Source organism: Amyelois transitella, chromosome 9 (genome assembly GCF_032362555.1).
Source record: "Amyelois transitella isolate CPQ chromosome 9, ilAmyTran1.1, whole genome shotgun sequence".
Taxonomy (NCBI): domain Eukaryota; kingdom Metazoa; phylum Arthropoda; class Insecta; order Lepidoptera; family Pyralidae; genus Amyelois; species Amyelois transitella.
The window spans coordinates 3688696-3711517 of record NC_083512.1 but is presented as its reverse complement, the minus strand read 5'-3'; the positions used below and the strand labels follow the sequence as shown (position 1 = coordinate 3711517).

At 37.4% G+C, this 22822-nt stretch overlaps 1 protein-coding gene across 1 annotated transcript; it reads left to right on the top strand.

Annotated features, from left to right (window-relative positions):
* Positions 1-14187: 14187 nt before the first annotated feature.
* Positions 14188-15440, top strand: LOC132902098 (uncharacterized). Its single transcript, XM_060945914.1, has 3 exons — positions 14188-14199; positions 14594-14828; positions 15085-15440. Exons 1-3 carry the CDS (start codon positions 14188-14190, stop codon positions 15243-15245), a joined length of 408 nt encoding a protein of 135 aa, XP_060801897.1. The 3' UTR covers positions 15246-15440.
* The last annotated feature ends 7382 nt before the right edge of the window (positions 15441-22822 follow it).

The window sequence follows — 22822 nt, the reverse complement described above, 5'->3', positions numbered from 1 at the left end:
GCTTATCTCATTTAATAAAGCCCCTTTAATTTCATGCCGTGCGGTTCCCGGCAAAAATAGAAAAAAGTATAGGACCATTTCATCTTTTTTTTTTTCATGGATGTCGTAAACGGCGGCTAAGGGATGTGCTTATGTACTTGGGATTCTTCTTTTATGCGATGGCCTATCAACCTGTCACTGTTTGAATCTCAATTCTATCAATTAATCCAAAAAGCTGAACTTGGCCTTTCAGTATTTTGATGACTGTTGGCTCTGTCTACCCCGCAAGAGATATACACGTGATTATATATTATGTTATTTTAATTCCATGTTTGTTGAAAATATTTTTATACTCACATTTGAGGAAATATTATGATATAAATATCTCAAGTCTATATCATCAACAAGCCATCCACCTGAGTTCGAGTCTATTTCAGACTTTGGCTCTGTCTACCCCGCAAGGGATATAGACGTGACCATATGTATGTATGTATATATTATACGTTTTATATTATTGTAGGTTGACTTAGCGATAGCGACCGTCAATTCAAAAAATCTAGATCCAAAAGTGTATCCACAGTAAGCTAATGTTCGCCAGCAACAGGAATGCAGCTCGGCGACTGCAGTGATGCATATCGTTGTACGTATGGTGCATATGCGTCCCCCCCCCCACACCCCCTGCCCGCCTTCTTTGTCTTCTACGTTCATTATACGCAAGTACCAGTTTAAAAGTTCCAAAGCCACTCTTTAGCGGTTAAAACCTTTGTTTTAGCTTCTATCGTCTATGATTTCAGGCAATTGAAATCCGTGCATTTGAATCGCCGTGTGGTATTCGGTAGTTTAGAGTTTTGATTATTCAGGGGTAGCTATATCAAATACTCTTGAAACCTTCGTATGGAAATATCTTATTGGGACTTTAAAACAGGACCACTGCTCTACATAGACGTCGTTAAAGACGACTAAGGGCGTAAGCACAATCATTCGGTGCAATCTTGCCGCCCAGATTGAGAAAATTTTCCAAGAGATAGGCTTCTAAACTTGGGATTTTCCTTTAGGGCATTGGACTGATAATCTATCACTATATGAATTTTAATCTGCTTCTTGAACTACTGTCTCGAATCTCCAGCTTAAAGCTCGTGAATGATAAACATTTCAAGGGCATACAGATGTCGAAGGACTGTCCAAGGAGACTGGGTTTAGGAACATCTGCATACGGCCAAATGTAACCCTCATCGGTTTACTTTCTCGCACCTAATACTAAATGTAACTGGCACACTACGAAAGTGCCGTGTGGTTCCCGGCACCAATACAAATAAGAATAGGACCACTCCATCTCTTTCCCATGGATGTCGTAAATGGCGACTAAGGGATAGGCTTACAAACTTGGAATTATTTTTTAAGGCGATGGGCTAGCAACCTGTCACTATTTGAAGCTCTATTCTATCATTAAGCCAAATAGCTGAACGTGGCCATTCAGTCTTTTCAAGACTATTGGCTCTGTCTACCCCGCAGTGGATATAGACGTAACCATATGTATGTATGTAGGTACACTACGAAAATCTGCCAAATCCAATTATTAAGCCACCAAGCTGAACGCTGTCTTGGAGTATTTCTGAGACTGTTGGCTCTGTCTACGCCGTAAGGGGTAAACGCTGAAATTGAAATTTAGTGAATAAATATTATGGTACATGAGATCCCATTATATATGATATGTATAATTTAGAGCACAGAATATATACCATTCCACTTTTTCTGTGGATTGCAGAGACGAATAAGTGTAAAATAATGATTACATTCATCTACTTTATAACTATTATTTTTTTTTTATTCTTCACGTCTATGTCAGAGCCATCAGTCTCCAAAGACTGATAGGCCACACTATTCAAATAGTAACTGGTTGCTGACCCATCGCCTTACAGAATAATCCCGAGTTTATTGCCTATCCCTTTGTCGCCTTTTACGATATCCATGGGAAAGCGATTGTGATGGTCCAACGGTTCAACCTGGTCTATAAGTTACAATTTTGGGAAAAATTCTGGCAAACTTCTTCACGACCTATTCATTGATCTATGACAAATCGGATGTAGGTATATCTTTAAAAAAAACAAATATTTAAAACGAATTCTACTCTTCTAGATTAACCGTGACGATTCGTCATAAAAATTCAATTGCGGCATGTTGCTAGGTCAACACTTCGAAAGCCATATCACCTCCCACTCTAAATTGTGATTAAACCAACCAAATACACACAATAACAGGTCACACGTTTACCGACACCAACTTATTTGTTCTGAAACAAAAAGAGCACAAGCTAATTTAGACTAGCACACACTAAACTCGACTCTTTCTCGTCTGCGTAGTATCCAAATTTGAATGTCACAGTTAAAACGCCTCTGTACACTTGTGTGCACATGTGAAAGCAACACATTTCATTTAATAGTAGATACAATACATGCCATCATATTGTACAAGTACGCACGCCGACTATCACGCTTATAAATGTTTCGTGTGTGTGTTCTGTTCGAAATTGAAACAGAGTACACGCCTTCATTGGAAATTTGACTTTATTATATTGGCATAGAGTTTGAAGCTCCTTGTTATTAGAAGATGTATTAGGGCAATGAAAATTTCGTAACTGTGTGTGAGCAACAACTCAAGCAAAGTATCGAAGAATGTGAAGCGTGAATTACCATGTTTAGGGAGTTGGCAGTTTGTCAATTTGCTCTTATTTAGCCGGGCGATTGACTGTAATCACAATTAGGCATTGATAAAATAATTGTTCAGTTAATGTTTACATATTGTATAATTCGTTATGTATGTTTAAATGAGTTAATTAAAATATGATTAATTTAATTTTTACAATTTTAAATTATTAAAATTTCATGAAACTGATAAAACAGAAGTTTAATACCAGGTTAAATCATTTTAAACATATCCGAAACGATAGGGTTATAAAATAAATTAAAAATTAACTAATTAATCGCTAATGAATAAGACATAGATTCCAAAATGCATCTGAACAGAAGCATCCATTTTTCAACCTATCAAAAGAAGTCCAATAATAATGGAGTCAACCAACAAACGTATCAATTACTAAATTGAATTAAACGGTATAAACCGCGCGGTTGCGCACCGACCGCGCAATAAGCGGACGATCAGGACGCGGCACAGTGCGACGCATTAACTGCCTTCTGACAACCCTGTCTGCGGGCGCCTGTGTGCCACGCTCGTTACGTTTACGTGACGATCACACACTACAACCAACATAATCCTAACAACAGCCAATCCTAAAATCCACCTTCTGTGCAAAACCATAAAAGTCAACACACTTGTGTTATCAACTTTGGCAGTTAAGAGAGTCGCTCGTGCCCGCCACCGGGTGGCGAAGTCCGGCAACGTCGCGCCCAAATTATTGTGACATTTACTACAAATGCTACCACAAAATGATACCGCTGGCGACATCTATCCGTAGCCGGTGGAGAACGCGTTCGGTTTTCAGAGCGAGACGGCGCTACATGACAATATCACTTTCACGTTCGTACTTAAAGCTAAGCGGTTTGCTGTACTGTTTGTTTGTGTCTGTAAACAGTGCGCCACCGTCGAGGTGTACATGAATGCATGAATGAAACGGACAACCGCGGAAGCAGGAGGGCAGGTGAGCCGTTGCTGTTGAAGGAAAGGGATGGAAGAAAAGCGCGAAGCGTGCAGAAATACATCGTTTATCAGATTACATGCGAAGTATCGCGACGCGAGCGTGGCGATGTTTTGACACGCGATAATCACGAGATAATACGGGCGATCTCAACGACGTTTAGGTTTATATTGGCTTTTTATAGCGGCGCTCGAGTGTAGTGGCAGAGAATAGATTTATGCAGAAGAATGCTAACCCGCGCTCTTTGAAGATGACTCGCGCGTCGCTCTGTCGTCAGATGACGCGGCGAATGTTGGCTCCAATTTGCAACAATTTATGACATCTAAACGATAAAACTTCATCAACTTTTTTTAAGAGGTATTACAAACGCATAAGGACACATCGTTGCATCCCAATATTTATAACAGGCCTACTTAAATGATAAAGCCATTGATAAATCATTATGGTGGAAGCAAGATTCGGATGAATAAAAATCGGAACAATTAAAGTAATTAAAAAAACTGGTAACTTACACTTGAATATACGTCACTTTAAGTCTCTAGATCTAGATACGAGTAAAAATTTGTTCGTAATATAAATAATAAAATACCCTTTTCATTAAGAATTTTGCATTCGTAAACGCAAAGTTACAAACAGCTAGTGTTACAAATTAATCTGGCACTCGAAAGTCAAGACTAGAGAAAATCTAAGCTATATGCAAATTCAGCCGGCAGTATGCCAGCCGAATGCAATATGAAACTTCACAACTATTTCTATTTAAACATACTTTAAACATTAGCGTCGCGTTGGAGTTGAGACGATACTTCTAGCGCCATCTCTTGGTGAGTAGCGATTAACATTGTCTAATCTTCAGGCACGAAAAGAATGCGGCTCCAAACGTGAAACGCGTTTGTAGGGTTCCCGTAAAAAGAAAAGTTGAATCTTTTTACCTCTTTTTATTTTCCACAGCTTGGAAGTTCTAAAGTATTTCGGTAAAATTTTATAATGGCCACAATAGAAGAGCATATTTCCAGTTGATAAAACCATTAAAAAAAATACGTATACTCAGTTTTAGTTTGTTTACGCTAATGACTTTTTATTTCCTCACAATGTTTCCCTCACCACAAAAGCATCGGTTAATATACAAACATAACTCAAACAGGTCATTGGTACACGAACAAGGTAGGTAGGCAGCTTACAGAAGCGACCATAGACGCTTGAGTCTACCAACGCTGGTTTATTTTCTATCTGTTACATAAAAAGCTGCTTAGATTGGTAATACATTGAGATTCCTTGACTAATCGTTATTTCTGGATTTGTTTACCTTACAACCGACGCCGTGGCGCGTGTTTGTTTCGTATCGGATTTATTTTCTTTTATTTCTGTAATTTTATATCACGTCTGCGGACTAATTGCTTTCATTTGATAGTGAATGTTTGCATTGGACTCTCCGTTAATTTTCAAATTGAGTAACAAAAATATTGTGATGATTTAATGTTTTCAATTATCGATAACTATCTGGGGAAATATATCGTAGCCAAACTGCCTACACTGCACCATGAAGGTGACTTTTTTACCTCACAGACCTAAAAGTCCTACCTAGTTTGACGTGTCTAGAATAAATATGTTGTGTATGTTTACCTCAAATGTATTAAATCAAGCCTCTCTCCTCCTCAAGAATTTCTACTTATCACGATTTCTGTAAACCTACTTATTTGCTCAACCAAAATAATGCCCTTAAATACATACATACCATACGTAAAATCACGCCTCAATCCCGGAGGGGTAGGCAAAGACAACATTTTTCTACTTGCCGCGATATCTGCATACTTCCTTCGCTTCATCCACATTCATAACTCTCTTCATGCAAGCTCGGTAGTTTCGGTTACTCTTGAACTGACCCTTTGCCAAGACGCCCTTAAATACAGTCATCGTATACTTTATTACAACCACTTCTTCTCATTCCTCGTGGCTTTAGTCACGATAACGTCAAGTCAGGTTTTTAAACGAAGCGACTACCGTCTGACTTCAGCAACCTATGCAGGGGAATCCATATTGGTTCATGGTTTCATCTCGTAACCACTTATATTTTAATGTTATTACATACATACATATGGTCACGTCTATATCCCTTGCAGGACAGAGCCATCAGTCTTGAGAAGACTGAATGGCCACGTTCAGCTATTTGGCTTAATAATAGAATTGAGATTCAAATAGTGACAGGTTGCTAACCCATCGCCTAAAAAGGAATCCCAAGTTTGCAAGCCTATCCCTCACTCGCCTTTTACGACATCTATGGGAAAGAGATGGAGTGGTTCTATTATTTTTTTGTATTGGCGCCGGGAACCACACGGCATTAATGTTATTTAATGTCGATTTAATGTTATCTTCATTTAACAACCATACCCTTTACATACCTACATTGTAACTTGTCACTCATATTGATTAAATACCGAGACAATCATTTGCGTCACAACAAAAACTATGGTGAAAACTCACGTACCTACTAATTTTAATTATCTGTACACGTGACCATATCTGAGCGATAAAGTATTATCAATAGCTGGAATGGCATCGTCACTGTTCTACCGTCGACTGCACAACAGATGTATTTGAAAAAAAAAAGAACTGCGAAATATCTTACATTTTAAGTACTCGTATGCTATCATCATCAGGTTCCTTCATTCAGAGATAGGCTAATAAACTTGAGGTTGTTTAGGTGATGGGCTAGCAACTATTTGAATCTCAATCCTATCATTAAGGCTCTGTCGAACTTGTAAGGGATATAGCTGCTTATATGTATGTTTGTATGTATGATCGTCTCACCCATAGAAGTCTACTGCTGAACAAACATCTCTGTCAAAGGTACAGTATCCTTCTATCGTCAAAGCCTGAGCCTGGGGTATACCTTTGCTGGATTGGGCCCGTCAGGTTTTACACAAAGTCTGACCCCCGCATCCTTTGTAGGGGAAACTGACCCAGTCTGGATCAAATCCAGCTGTCTGTATTTGCACAGTTTGAGATTTCTTATCATGTTTTCCTTCCCAGTAAGTTGGGGTATCGCAAATTCAATACATTTAATACCATCAACAATTGCAATAGATATATGACTTACCTGATTAATGCACAATAAATTTAATTATTCATTCATTAAATCACGTCTCCCCTTGCGGGGTAGAAAGAGCTAGCAGTCTTGTAAGACTAACAAACCACGTCCAGCTGTAAGGCTCATTGATAATAATAATTTCATTATTAGGAGTAAAAAAAAACTTGCTCCACTCTATGCTCTACTCATATGCAACCCACTACACTATCAACTTCACCATAAATCTTCCGTTGATTTACGAATAAGAATAGGTGCGTTCTTATTCTTTAATTTACAACCGACCAGATATAGATCGGGTTCAGACGAGTTTTTTTTGAAACGACTTTGTTTGAAACCGAAGACATTTTCTTAAACTAATTTGGGTTATGTCGAAATATGGCTGGAATATCTTAGATGTGTAGTTTTTATCAAATCAAATTTTTCTCTTGGTATATATATATACATATGGTCACGTCTATATCCCCTGAGGGGTAGACAGAGCCAACAGTCTTGAAAAGACTGAATGCCCACGTTTAGCTATTAGGCTTAATAATAGAATTGAGATTCAAATAGTGACAGGTTGCTAGCCCGTCGTCTAAAAAAGAATCCCAAGTTTGTAAGCCTATTCCTTAGTCGCCTTTTACATCATCCATGGGAAAGAGATGTAGTGGTCCTATTCTTATTTGTATTGGTGCCGGGCCCCATCTCTTTCCCATGGATGTCTTAAAAGGCGACTAAGGGATAGACTAATAAACTTAGGATTCTTCTTTTGGCGTCTAACAGCTGAACGTGGCCTATCAGTCTTTGACTGCCGGCTCTGACTACCCCGCAACAACTATATACGTGATTATTTGAATGAATGAATTACAAAAACAGAAGGACTCCTTTGTTCTATCCGCTACTACTAATTGTATGACTTATAACAATGTAGAAAAGAAAAATATAAATTTTAAGATATCGATACTACAAATGATATCGCGATTCGTGATATATACATACCATTTATTGCATAAAAGTGTTACGGCAGAATAAGAATTCTCGGAAAGAATTTTTCTTGAGAGACATCAAATTCTACTTTCAGAGAATTAAACTGCAATTTCATAGCTACACAATTATTTGCATATGACAAGTTACATAGCTAAACATTTTATTCTCTGATTTCAGGAAAGTTTTTTGACTTTTTAATGATACCATCTATGATGGATGAATTGGATAATCCAATTCAATCCAATTCTTATGAATTGGATTACCTTTGCTTAAAATTAAAGCAAAGGTCGAAAACCTAAAGTAGACAATGGGTGTAGGTTAAGCAATTTAAAACCTGCTGTTATCCTATAACAACCAGTATGCCAACCTGTAATATGTTTTATTCTGTTACCGAGGCTCAATATTTTAGCCAAATGTTATAAAGATGTAATGACAGTCAAAACTCAAGCTTTATCGGCCAGCACAGGTCACAATACTTTGACAATATTTTGATGTTATATCCTCCCAGCAGAACATTGTTGACATATTACATCAGGGGTATACGTCATTATTATATGTATCTAAACGGATAGCTGTAACCAAAACGCTACGGACTTGCGAAAATAAATAGTAGCTACGAAAGGAAGACTTGAAACTTCCCTGCATCTCTCTTCCCCGACACATACAACTTGGGTATTTTCAAGGGAATCAAGTTAGGCCTCATCTTGCTTATCACCAGGCGAATGAGGTCAAACGCACTCAAATTATTATATATAAAAAAAGAAACTTGCGTAGCTACCCGTAAGTTACAATGGAATGGCACCTTAAGAACGCAACACCGACCCAGATCGACACTTCGTTAGAATTTTCCAATAACGCGCAGTGATTTATAATAGATATAAAACTCACCAGATGCTGGATCGGCGGCGGTATTGGGAATAATTGTTTAACACTTGTGAGGTCTAAGATTGTTTATGAGAACATCAAAATTGACTTTAATCACACCATTGTACAAGTTATATCCTCATTTTGAATAATTTGTCGGTAACACGGGAATCATGTGTTTTTTTCAGTGCAGAGTTTGAAGGGACTTAACATTAATAAGAATTACGTTAATTGAAACAGTTAAGTGACTCATCACCATTTTCCTAAGCAGCTTCAGTCCCTTAATCCCTATTCAGGTGAAAAACATTGCTATTTACATTTCCCAAATACGGAAACAGAGACGTGCAACGCTCACGTGGCAGGGGAATTGAAAAATTGTAAAACACACCTCTCAGGCATTGTGGTGTGAATAAATAATAAGCGCACAAGTTCAAAGACCACTGTAAACTGATCTCTCATTCCTCCTCGCCGCCTAGAAACTGGCTTAACGCCGAGGAAAATAGCAGGCAAGATTAAACTGGTTACTGCTCGACCTACTTACGCCTGTAGTCTCGATATTGTTGTACCAGATATCTACTAGGTTAGCGGAACCCTAGAGCCAGGATTATTAACTTGGCTTAATGACAATACGCTGAGGGGAATTGTGTAGACGGCCGTAATAAACACGCGTTTGGTTTATTTTCTTCGATAAACTTAATTGGATGTAGCACGGGGTGACCGACTATAAAGGGACTGGTGAACGATTCCTCTGCAATCTTTTGTTTGAGATGATCTAATCGTCCGTAAAATTTGATGTAGGTAGGTGTAATTTGTCAAAAAATCAGTAATAGATAAAAATAAATTGCAGGGAACTCAAAGCAACTTGAATCTGAAAGAAATGTTACTACCTACTAATGTTATAGTTACGTTAAGCTTTCAATTAAAAAGATTAAAAAGATCTATTACAAATATCATAAATTTTACTTTACCGAAATTAAGAACTTCGTAATACTATCTCAGTGACAAAATGTAAAGAAACTTCCACCAGATTCTAAAAGCAATTTACGAGGTCTATTTAGGTCTCCAAGTACACATTATCATGGCCTCCATTTCCAGGTCAGGGGTCGTGGTCCTCAATCGATGCCTACGTCCTTCTTTTATCACTCCAATAATTTCGTTACATGACTTTTCTTTTCAATGTTTCTGCCGTTTTCAGAAAGACGAAACTAATTTTGATATTTTCATCCTCTATGTTATTCTTAAGCTTTTCTAGACTAAGAGCTAGGTTTTTAATAGGCGGATTAAAATTCATCTTTAGAATATATTTTTACGAGGTTAATATCGTGTTGTTGATTATCCAGCAATTGTTTATATTGTTAGAAATTTTGTAAAATATACGATTCTAGATAAATATTATTTGGCTCTGAAGGGATTCTAATGTTAAGAATTTATTTATTGAACCATGTTTATTTTGTTATCAGTAAAATTCTTTTAATTCATGACATTAAAACCTCCCGATCGCAATACTAAACCTCTAAGGGAATGTCTCTCAACGCCTATAAATCACTCATATTATTGGTGGTATCTGGACTAAGGCCTTAGCTTTTAATCAATCAACAGCCGAGAATGCAATTGAAAATGCTTTATAATTAGAAAGAGTGAGAAAGAGATGGAAACAACTGTATTACCTATATCACTTCTAACTAGTAACTAACAGCTTTTCTATATGAAACTATAAACATCAAACCCACAACCCACCCAGGAAAAAGTATCCTGGGTACATAATACGAGTATGACCAGCATTTATTTGTAGCATGGCTATCCAAGAACCTTATTTTAATTTGCTGTTATATTACGCCCCCTTAACTATCCTACAGGATTACTCCCTGAGGCCGGTCCCTGACTAACTTGTTGTACCGTACCTTTCCTAAGAACGGTTTCCATGATGGGACCTTAAGTATTTATGGAACCCTAATATTCATAGTTCCCTGCAGTGATCGTTTTGACCGTTAGACCAGAGTGTGAGAGAGCAAAGCTTTTATTGTGAATCATTTTTTAATTTCGTGGGAGTGATTTCTTGAAAAAGAAGTAAGTATGTAGCAGGCGAACCTCCGGCTAAAGCAGAAATAATACGCTGTATTAGGTTTGAACGTGATGACAAAATGCCGTTAAATGCATGAATTTTCAAGGAGCGATAGGCCTTTTTAAGATTGAGTTCACCAATTCAGGTCAACCGTACTCAATTTTTCAATAAAATAGGGATTTTCGGAAGACCTACCAATGGCTTTCTTGGGTACAACTACAAGCTTTTAAGCAGCCGTAAAACGCATTAAACCACATTAAGCGTTTTATAACCTTGCTATGTAAAAATAGTTAAGAAGCAACGGTTGCTAACTAATTATAATATAACGCGCATTTGCGCAAAACGACCTCCCATAATACAAAATTCATCAATATTAATTTCTGAGAACCCGTAACTCGATCCTAGTTCGTCGAACTAGCTTTTCCATTAAATTTTCACGAGTCCCACCTACCTACATAGGTATGCGACAACCGAAATTGGGTACAAAATTACTCAGTGGTAGAATTATGGCGTTGTTAACTTATGCACGGGTATCCGGAAGTGGCCTGGCCTGTAGCATTTGTAGAACACAATGTCGTGTAAATTTATGTGTCGTGTGGTTCCCCCTTTAGAATTGAACCACTCCATCGCTTTTCTATAGATGTCGTAAAAGACGACTTTGGGAATAGCCTAGAACATACCTATTTATGACGTGCAGCTTTAAGTATTTTGCAATGCGTATTAGGTTCCCCTGCAAAGGCTGCGGATGTTAGACGGGAGTCGCTTCGTATCAAAACCTGACTAGCCCAATTCATAGAGATGAGTCTCGAGGGGGAAGAAGAAATTGTCAAGTAAATTTATATCAGTGGCTACTCACATCATTTAGTGTGGCCGCCCGCCGCTAGATGGCGTTAGCAAAAAAGTGGCAATGTTGAAGGAAAAGTATTTTCGCGCGGATTTTTTATCTATGGTAAATTACGAATAAGGCATCATTGGTAATTATAAATAATTTAAGGTATTCTTGGGTTCGTGATAAAGCAAACAAGATTTGCCGAAACCCCTTATTTTACGGAATCATTTGCAGAAGATAATAATTCTTTTGTTTTAGTCTAGTCAAACTCTATTAAGAAATTCACATTTAAAATGTGTAAAAAATAAAAAAAATCCATTTTTAAAATTTTTTGTTGAAACAACAAACAAAAATATGAAAATGTTACTTCCGAGTTTTCACGGCTTTAACGTCAAAACTTAGTTATTAGCTGCTAAAAATAGCACAACGTGAACTTTCAAATGTGATAGGGACGCAGAAGCTATTTAGGGATTAAACCTCTTTGTGTATAATATCGACGCTGTCAAATTTTTAGGACATTTCTGTGATTAGAAATATATATATTCTTCATCGTGTTCTCCATTATTGAAGGTTGTATCCGTCCTGAAACGCTTTGACGGATTCGCTAACGAGCTGTTTCGAGGCTGTTCTGTCTTTGGCTTTTCTCAGGTAACAGAAAATATATTATATATACATACTAGTCTAATATTTTGGGCATCTTCGTGATTGAAAATATTTATACTAGATATCGCGACCAGATAATACGCCTTTAGCCTACGACATAACTCTCATGAGAATTTTGAAAGAGCTCCATTATTTGATTATTCCTGGATCATCATGAGTATTTTTACGCCAAATTCCAGCTAAATTCTCTTAGCGGTTTTAGCTGTGGGTTGACAGACATCATACATATTATCACGTCGTTGTTCCTCACAGAGTAAGACGGAACCAACTGTTTTGATAAAACTGAAACGCCACGTTTAGCTCTATGATCCAATGATGAAATTGAAAATCCATAATTAAGTAAATACCAATAAACCGTTAAGCCGTAGACAAAAACCGTCATAAAAAGTGTCGCTCAAAATAGTTTCACATGACGTTTGACACCAGAATAGCCCGTTTAGAACAAGGCAACCCTTGCTATGAACACAGCTATGACGTCACCGTACCACCGCGCGCTCGGCGCCTCTAACACCCTCACGTCATCTCGATAATCGAAAATACCGTAACTCGGTTCTTTATTTATAAACGAGTGATGTCTGGAAATGTTTGAAAATCGAACGAGGTCTCCAGGTGGGTTCAGATTGGGCGAGATTGGGGCAAGTTGCTAGGCCAGTTGATGAAACTAATGAGCTAAACCAGAAGTCAACTATTGGGTCTTCACTACTGGTGATGCTACTTTCCACGTGTTACTCTACGTAAAGGGTCTATCAAACGTCCACCAAGACTAGTCTTACCTCTTTTTATGAAGTAAAATGTTGGAAGTGTCTCCTCCATATGATTTCAAAGCCTTTATCGTCCCGGTTTCATCTTTTGGAGGAGATCCACCCCACCTATAAAGGTGAATCAGGAATCGGTAATAGCAAGGTGCCTAGATTACATGAATCTTGTTATGCTCTAATGATCTTGTTACGAAGAGGGCCTACTGCAGTTCCAACTTACTCCTTACTGATGATACTTACTTACGATATATACTCGGGGATATTTCAATGGGTCAATTCTTAAATGCCGGTATCTACATTGCACGACCTTTCCCAATGTGGAATAGTATATTAAATGGTTTTCTAACACTTGACTTAGTACCAAACTAGTTGCAAGTTTTACATCAATGTGAAACAAGTATTACATTCGTATATTACAGAGCAGTTACTAATCGATAAACCTGGACATTAGGATTTTACGATTCGACACTATTTTATGTGTGAACGCATGAGTTGTTTAAAGTATTCAGGTGTGTACGTTAGCAAGAACAGACTTGGACAGCAGCCAAAAACGAATGGCAAAAGTACTCTCAGGTGAACTGAGAGATTATTTCTGAGACAGATACCTAATTTATATCTGTACCTTGCAATTTATTAGCTGAAAGTCGAGACTTTAATAGTAACTAACGGATCCTGCACACAAACTTGCTTTCGCCTTTATAATATTGACTTTACTCGTACCTTACGAAACCATTACAAATCGAGAAAACAAAGTACTACATACTACATACACACATATGGTCACGTCTATATCCCTTGCGGGGTAGACAAAGCAAACACTCTTGAAAAGACTGAATGGCCACGTTCAGCTATTTGGCTTAATGATAGAATTGAGATTCAAATAGTGACAGGTTGCTAACCCATCATCGCCTAAAAAAGAATCCCAAGTTTGTAAGCCTATCCCTTAGTCGCCTTTTACTACATCCGTGGGAAAGAGATGGAGTGGTCCTATTCTTTTTTGTATTGGTGCCGGGAACCACACGACACCACAACAAATATTACTATATACCTATACCAAAAACTCATATCTTCCACATCACTACCGTAATAACTCCCAAAACACTTTATATATCAATTACTTCGCTTTATTTACAGACGGATCAATTTGTAGTCTAGCTGTCGCGGCTATGCATGCAAATTTCTTACGATGCCACATTCACACTGCGGGGGAGCCCTCGCTTCACAATTAAAATATGCAAATGGGGATATTACCCACTACTTTTCATTCTAGTTCGATGGAGACGAGGCGATGGGGTCCGGAACGGTGGCTGTGATGATGACGACGTAAAAATGGCCTGGGGCGTTCGTGGTCTGTATGTTCTGATTATTGTGTAGGTCTATGGTATGTTAATATAACATACATACATAAAATCACGCTTCTTTGCCGAAGCGGTAGGTGGAGACTACAAATAAATATATATGTATATATAATATATATAGAAAAAAGATACCATATATAATATTTAATTTTAACATAACATATATACATAAAGTTACGTTTTATGTGCGTTGCGTAGTAGACAGAGTATGACGTAATGATGAAATTGAGATTCAAATAGTGACAGATTGCTAGCCTATCGCCTTCCATAAGAATCCCAAATTTATTAGCCTTTCTCGTTTAGCCGTAATCGCTTTTTACGACATCCTTGGGAAAGGTATGGAGTAGACTTAATTTTAAAAAGAAAGTATTCCGAAGTGCCAGGCAACAAAGAGTAGGGGGAAGTCCCGTAACGCCGGACGGCACCTAGCGCCGGACACTCGTACTATCAAGCGAGTACAAATCAGTTCGTTTCAAAATACATGTGAAAGGGGTGCTGGGGCACACAGGAACAAGATCACGCGCCGTGCCTCGCCAGTGACGCACACGGCCGCGGCAGGAGTAACCATTTGCTGTTTTAGGCTCGAAATCACTGCGTCACCTAAATATCAACGTAAGTAATTCTAGTATATTTATGCATTTACATTTGAGTGGTATTCAAAGATAAAATCAGTACTCGATTGTTATCCGTAAAATGGTAGAAAATTATTACATCTTTTAAACAATTTTAGTAGGTACCATCTAATGAACGAAAATGTGTGTTCTTTAGCACCGGACACTAAGTCGTCCCTTAGTGCCGGACAGTAAACATATTGATATTTCTTGTAAGAAATTACGTATTTTATTCTAATTATTTAATTTTGTTTTAGAGTATAGAAGAAAGAAGATAGTTAAAATGGAAGAGAAGAAAAAGAAAGGATCCTGGGATCCACAGAGCTTACAAACTGCTATTGATAAGGTTATGTCAAAAGAACTGAGTGTAAGACAAGCTGCAATGCGATACAATATTCCTAAAAGCACTATACATTAAATAAAGGCCCTAAATCGAGAAGAAGTAACAATGAAACCAAAGTTAGGTAGATTCACTAACACCTTCTCAGCAGAGTATGAAGAAGTCTTGGTGGACCACATTAAAGATTTATCGAATAGATGCATGCCAGAAAAGAAGTTTCTTAAATTAGCATACGACTTAGCTGAAGTCATGAATATTCCTCATCGATTTAATAAAGAAAAAGGCAGTGCTGATAAATAAAAAATAAAAGTCGCAATAAAAAAATACGACTTCATGAAAAGGCATTCTGACATTTCGTTGAGAACACCGGAATCGACAAGCATGATGCGCCCCGTAGGATTTAACAAACCACGAGTGGATCTCTTCTACGACAACCTTGAAAAGCTGATGAAACAGTACAACATTCACACCCTCAAGAATTTATAACTGTGATGAAACTGGTGTCAGTTGCGTGCACAAATATTCGTCCGGTACTAGGTGCCACTTTTTAAAATTATGTTTTTTGTTACCAAAGTTTGTTTGATAGTATTAGGTAATTATTTTTTAGCAGAGGTTGCATTTTTGTTAAATTAATTTGATTTCTAACTTTGTTATCTAATATAAGTCATAATTTTATAAACATTCCTTAAATATTTTATGTTTTATTTTGAAATAACCTTAGGTGTCCGCCACTGAGGGACTTCCCCCTAATTTCTTTTTTTGCAAAAATTGTTGCATATATAACTTAAGATAGTGTTAGATGGTTACTACTAGGCTGTTACCGTCACTTGCAGAATTTATAATTACCTCCGGTTATCAGGAAGTTTATATCATGTTCTTTTTAAAATAAGGTCTCTTGATCAAAGTACAAGAAATACCTGAAGTCCCACAAAATAAAACTATAAAGTTTATCTTAAATTAACTTTAATCCAACAGGTATGATACAGGTAAGCATAACTTGAGAAATTTTTGCATAGATCATGTCAATTCTATCATTAAGCCAAATAGCTAAACGTGGCCATTCAGTCATTTCAAGCCTGTTGGCTCTGTCTACCCGGCAAGGGATATAGACGTAACCATATGTATGTATCATGTCAAGGATACTAAGAACAAACTTTACATGTCTTCAGATCTTATTTACTGACAGGAAAAACTCACAGGCATTAGCATTAATAAAGAAAATCTCAGTGATACTTTGACACAACACACTGAGCTTACACCGTACGCAATTACAATATATAGGAATCTACCCGTACACTTACAACTAAACACCCAAATTACACAGATTGGGAGCGGGCTGTGTTGCCATGTAAATTAATAATATGTAAATTTCCACACCCCAGCCTTTGGAACCGAGGCTAAGCCGACGTTTACGCCACTCCTCAGTACTGGGAGATTAATTTGAGTACGGGCAGCCTTTTAATTGAGCTTCGTTGGAAATGAAAAAATGAAACAATGTTTTTGATACGTAAAATATACTTTTTTTTATTTAGTCATTATTTTCATATGTCTGGCAACCCAATACTTTTTGTAACATAATCGAATACAAAGAAATGCGATTTGGAAATTCCGCAATGTGGGATCATGTTGCATGGATTTCAGGATGCTTTTTACATGGAAGCTGGCCAAAAAGTCATTTAATGTAGAGAATACTTAACAAGCTGTAAATCTGTCAAAAGAATCGGTGGTTAAACGACTGAAAAAGTGTGATACGCATATAAATTCTAAAGCTAACATATGGCAATAACTCTTCTTGTAGGATTTGAATTCTTCTTGTAGGAGACGGGCTAGCTACCTGTTATTATTTAAAGAAAGGCTAAATTAAAAAAGAAATATGAAAGTTATTGAATCAGAGAAATAATAATATTAATCAAATCAACATTGGTAATAAAAATACTCAAAACACAATGTAGACTCTTATCTAACTTGTCATTAAACGTTACGAACAAAGGAAACTAGCGTAGCTGTATTAACTTTAAGCAAATTACATCAAAATTCGATTACCATAGCTTAAATAAACAGCAGTGTCCCGATGATCGTTAAGTGAAACACTGTAACATAAAATAAGGATACTACAGAACTGTTTAGTCTATTCTCTAAGGTACTTAAATGATCTAATAAAAAAAAAAACAAAACAGTGTTGCGTATTTCCAAATAAACATGTTTCTGTTTTATTTTTGATAGGATTTTTTAAATATTTTGCCTTTTCAATGACAGGTCAAGAGTAACCGTCACTGAAGCGCTTGCATTAAGGATAAAACAAAAATAGTATGCGGTTAATCTGTGCACCTCCTTGAAAGAGGCGTGTTTTAAGTATTCATACTTACAAACAAAAAATACAATTACGTCTTTATCCTTTCCTTTATCATGCCAGTTATAAATGTCGTACGTTAACATTTGTATTCGTTCCATTTCCATGTTCTCCTTATTTTGTCATGGTGACCCCTGTCGCATAGCCCGAAGCGATCAATTACTGCAAATCAACGGTGAATCTGTGGCCCTTCTGTGTCAATATTGCATTTTGTTGCACACACATTCAACGTATCAAGTTACATTGGCCGATAAAGAAAGTAACTCGTAATGCAATTACAACAAGAACCATTTTTAATTCACAAAAATTTGAAAAGCCATGTGTTAAGGACAACTTTATTTTGATGTGTGAGTTGTACCTCACTTATTTGTGTTAGTCAGCACTTTGAATTTAGTTTTTAATCTGTGTTTCATTAAAAAAGGGTTACATACAAATTGGGGAGTCAGTTTTTAGTTACTGTAGACTTGTATAAACATTTAGTTCGTTGTTTAACACGAAACATTTGATTCATTAATAAGTTTCACCTTATTTTTAGTTTTTCTTAGACGAATAAGAATAAAAAAACACAGTCAATATACCTTGCTCTGAAATTAGTCTTAGAACACTGAAATTTGGCGTTATCCTTTGGCAGGGTAAAGGGTAAAGAAAATTGAAAAAAAAATGCCAAGACATGTTCTTCGTTAATCAAAAACAATACGTTGGAAGAAAAATTAAACAATTTTATATAAGAGTGAGTGAACCAAGGTGGAATAGCTAAGAATACTATCAGCATCCATTTCAACTGATGTAGCTTTAAGGCTCAATAAAGTTTCAAATTAAATTATTATTAAAAACTAAAACTGCCTGATGTTTAAGAGACAATAAACTATGAAATAAAATACGAGATGCTTCAGAAATTGATTCGGACTTACAAAGGTCAGTCCTTCGAAGGGTGCAGGCAGGCAATATGTCGCGAGGGTGCACGTGACGAAGGGGCATAATCCCGAAAAAAATACAGGCGTGTGTCCAACTTAATTGAAAAAACTAAGTTGAAAAGATTCACGTATGGACCGTGTGTATGTCGAGTGATGGATTGTTTGGTCGCCGATTGGAAGATAAAGATCTGAATAGGATCAGATTCGAAGGCCCTTTTTTAATAGTTTTAATGCCATTTGAAAATGTATATGTTAATGCGATGATTCTGATGATGAAATTACTGGTATTTTTTTTTGATTCGTCTCATAATACTACCTGAGTTATGTAGTAGGTACGCTTGTGGTAGGTAGTACATAAGTCAGGTAGAAATAAATAATATTTACTTATACGTTTATACGCCTTGTGGTTCCCAGCACTATAGAATAAGACCCTTCCATTTCTGCCCCATGAATATCGTAAAAGGCAACATGGATCCTATTTCAAGATCAAAGGGTTAGGTTTACCTGCTAAGTTTGCGGAGGCCAGACGGGAGTCGTTTCGTGTAAAACTGCTCCTGACTCCATCCAGGATCCATGTTCAAAGGCATACCCCTGGCTCCTCTCCAGAGAGGTGAAGATATAACCGGGACTAAAGCCAGGAGCAAGAAGATCGTAAAAGGCATCTAAGGAAATAGGGTTAGGTTCCCTTTCAAAGGTTGCGGAGAACACTCGACAGGAGTCGGTTCGTATAAAAACTTGACCTACGCAAACTAGGATTACGGTCAAAGTGGTTTCCTGAGTCCTCTTAGAAGTGAAGATGTTACCAGGAAGAAGGAGAATACGTTAAATTAAGTATGTTGTAGCAATGGCCATTATATTCAGTCATCAAGTAACGTTATAAAGCATATCAATCTGTGCATAATCATTTAATTAACATAACACTACACATTAGTATTACGTCAGTAGTGCCTATTCTATTTGTACGTTGGTACATAATATGTCGTTGACACGTAAGTAAATAGAACGTATTCCTAACTCGCCGTGTTCCTAACTCACCATCTTTTGAGTATTCCATTATCCTACTACAAGTATGAATAATTTAATTTTTTGACAATAAGCAGATACCTACCTACCATTTTTGTTATTGTAAGTGTAAGATGGTAATAAGTAATTCGGAAGAAATATTAGATTCATAAAATTGTTTTTTAGAAAACAAATTGTAAATCGTGTGTTTATATTTTCTATTAAGAATGATCATAGCAGCATATCAAAGTGGTATTGAGTCAAAAACTTAAATGGAAAAATTTAGAATATTTTTCTTTTTTAGGGGAAGTCTTTTAAATACTTAATTTTCATTCAACAATTATACATATTTAAATTAAAAAATATATTAAGACGTAGACGAACGTATCTTGATCAAATTAAGGACGTCCTGCTAAAGGGTCAGGTCAAAAGTACCCGAAACCACCGAGCTTGCATGAAGAGAGTTATGAATGTGGATGAAACGAAGGAAGTATGCAGAGATCGTGGCAAGTGAAAAGAGGTAGTCTCTGCCTACCCCTCTGGGAAAGAGGCGTGATTTTATGTATGTGTGTAATAAGGGGAAACAGCTTAAAACTATATTAAAATTTTATACGTGAATCAGGAACGTAACGAACTAGGAAGCCCTAACACGGCCGGTAATGCAGATTCCCTTGATATTGTTTGCGGATTATGTCCATACCTGCGTGCCCAATTAAACCTGGTCATTGAATGTGAATTACAGATATTAATATAGGTAATTAATGTTCGCAAATTGAACGCTGATCTTATGAAGAGGGCAATTACTTAGTATTAACTGTTTATGTGAAGGGTTCTTGATTTCATTCTTTACCCTTGATAGAGTAGACCAAACCCTAAGTTTTACTGTGGTCACATAAAGTATTCAAAAGTATATTTCAAGGTCTAGTTAAGAAATAGCTCTGAAACAATGACTGATTGTTTTGTCAGTCCAGTCCAGTTCCTTTCCTGGTCCATCTCTAAGGAAAAAATCCTAGTACTCCTTTCAAGGGCGGTCGCAACTGAGACGTGAGGGAGATAATCATGATCACTCCTGGTGATAATCCGGGTTACATCCTGACCTCTCTGGAGAGAAGCTCACGGTGCGCCTTGGACCATGATCAGTGCAACTCCCGTTTGACCTAAAAACCACTGCAGAGGAACCTAACCCATATTTCTTCATGGTTAATATCATGGTTAGACGAGACATAAATAAAAGCAACCTATTAATTATGAAAAAAATGCATTACTATTTAATTATGAATCAATAAACGATGATCATTTCTTCCTAATAAACAATATCTAGTGACTAGGGACGTAAACCAATCGATAACAGATAAACTGTTTCAATACACGTTTTATCAAACTTCCGCCCATACTATAGATAACAATATATTTATATGCTGTATCTAATCTGCGCGAATTAATAAACGGAGTTATAGACACTAGAAGTACCTTACTTTGGGATTGGCCTATCGGATGGCATAGCTATGTGAGGCGAAACGTGTATAGTCCTAAAATAGAAAGTGAGTAATACCGAACTAAAGGAACGTTAAAGAAATGTTGTACAGAGTCAAGAAAAGGTGTGCTGTTATTAGAGTAAACGAGAGAGGACGTACTCCTCCCATGATTCAGTAGGTTCGTATAATTAGAAGTTTGGTAGGGCCATGGGTGGTGGTAATGGTGGTAATCTGTCTTACTATTTTAGATAAAAATCTTTGGTGGAGTGTGGCGACATCTCTACGCCATTCGTCACAACATGCAATCACACGACAACTGTCAATCATCTTGTTGGCGCCGGTAGATATCGTGCAGAGCTGCCACGCTGGAGAGAAGAGCGGCCGTCGAAGAAATCCAGGCGTGGGCTGCGGTAGATGCGTCGGTCGCTGAAGTCGATGAGAGTGAGTGCGGGTGGAGACAGGACCAGGAAGCTCGGTGAGTCGGCTGCGATGGACCTGCTGAATGGACTGCTTGCAGAATGAGGAGTGATGCTGAGGATTGGTGTTGATGAAGAAGAAGGTTGCTTCCAATCACGTCGGGATCACCAATGTAGCGGGAGCGATGATTGACAGTCTTTTCAATCTTCAATTTTTGTATATATAATAGTCAATTCAATCTTCGCTGCTATTGGCTGAGCGCGTCAATTTCTTCGCGATGATTGACAGTTGTCGTGTGATTGCATGTTGTGACGAGTGGCGTAGAGATGTCGCCACAGGAGTATATTATCATGTATGTCTAAATGGACTTTTTGCGTCTGACTTTATGCTGAGACTGAGAGTAAAGGAATTAAGTAATACGGATCAGGTCTAAATAAAAGATCATGTTACGATCACGAAGTTTAGTCGAGAGTACGAGATTTCAAGTAATTGACTAGGACGTTGTTGATCGAAGTAGCGAACACTGTGCTCCTTATACGGAGACAAACGCCAAAAGGACGATGATGAAGAAAATGAATCACTGTCTTTTATGGAGTAGGCTCTAAGATAACAGGAACTTTCATCTAGTACAGCTTTTACCTCGATCCGATGTGAGTTAGGTTCCCTAGAAAAGGTTGCGGTGATCAGACAGGAGACGTTTCGTGTAAAAACTTGGCTTTCTCAATCAACGATCATGTCCAAAAGGCGCACCTAGGGCTTCTCTCCAGAGAAGTTGGGATATGTAACTGAGATTAACGTAGTGGTTTTCTGCCAAATGGCTCTTCTAGGAATTTAGGTCATGATTCAACCGATTTGACGCCAGACGGGATTCAATCAAATTATGTTTCCATTATTATTTGGGGATGGTTTTCATGTTACAGGGGTGAGAGTGATCAGGGTCCGTCTATGACCATAATTCAGGATTGGCTGAGTCAGATATTTATACGAAATCGCCAAAGTATGACCTCCGTGACCCTGTTAAAAATGGAACGGTTTTCACAATGGTTCGAGGTTGTTGCCTTAGGTTAGGTTTTAGTCGCTTCTGACGACATTCACGTGAAAGAGGAAGAGACACGTGAGAGAAAGAGAGAATAAAAACAAAACACACTTTTCTAAAGTGCCAGGAATCACATGCCATTTATAGAGGCTGATAATAATAATCTTTTTTCTTATATGTAGCCTTTTATATACATATGAGCTGTGTCAATGAATTTAAATATTCACAACAGTATTCATATTATATCCTAAAAGATATAAAGTTCTTCATTTCATTAATTCCACAATTTAAGCTCTGTCTACACCGCAAAAGATTAAGACGTAATCTTTTAAAAAACCAATTGAAAGTCTTTGTATCGGACGCAGCAATAAGGCTTCCTGCAAACTTTATACTTCACAAGTTCTTTGATAAGTTTCTATAGCTGAAGGTTTTTATGCGAACTAAGTTCGCATGAAGCCAAC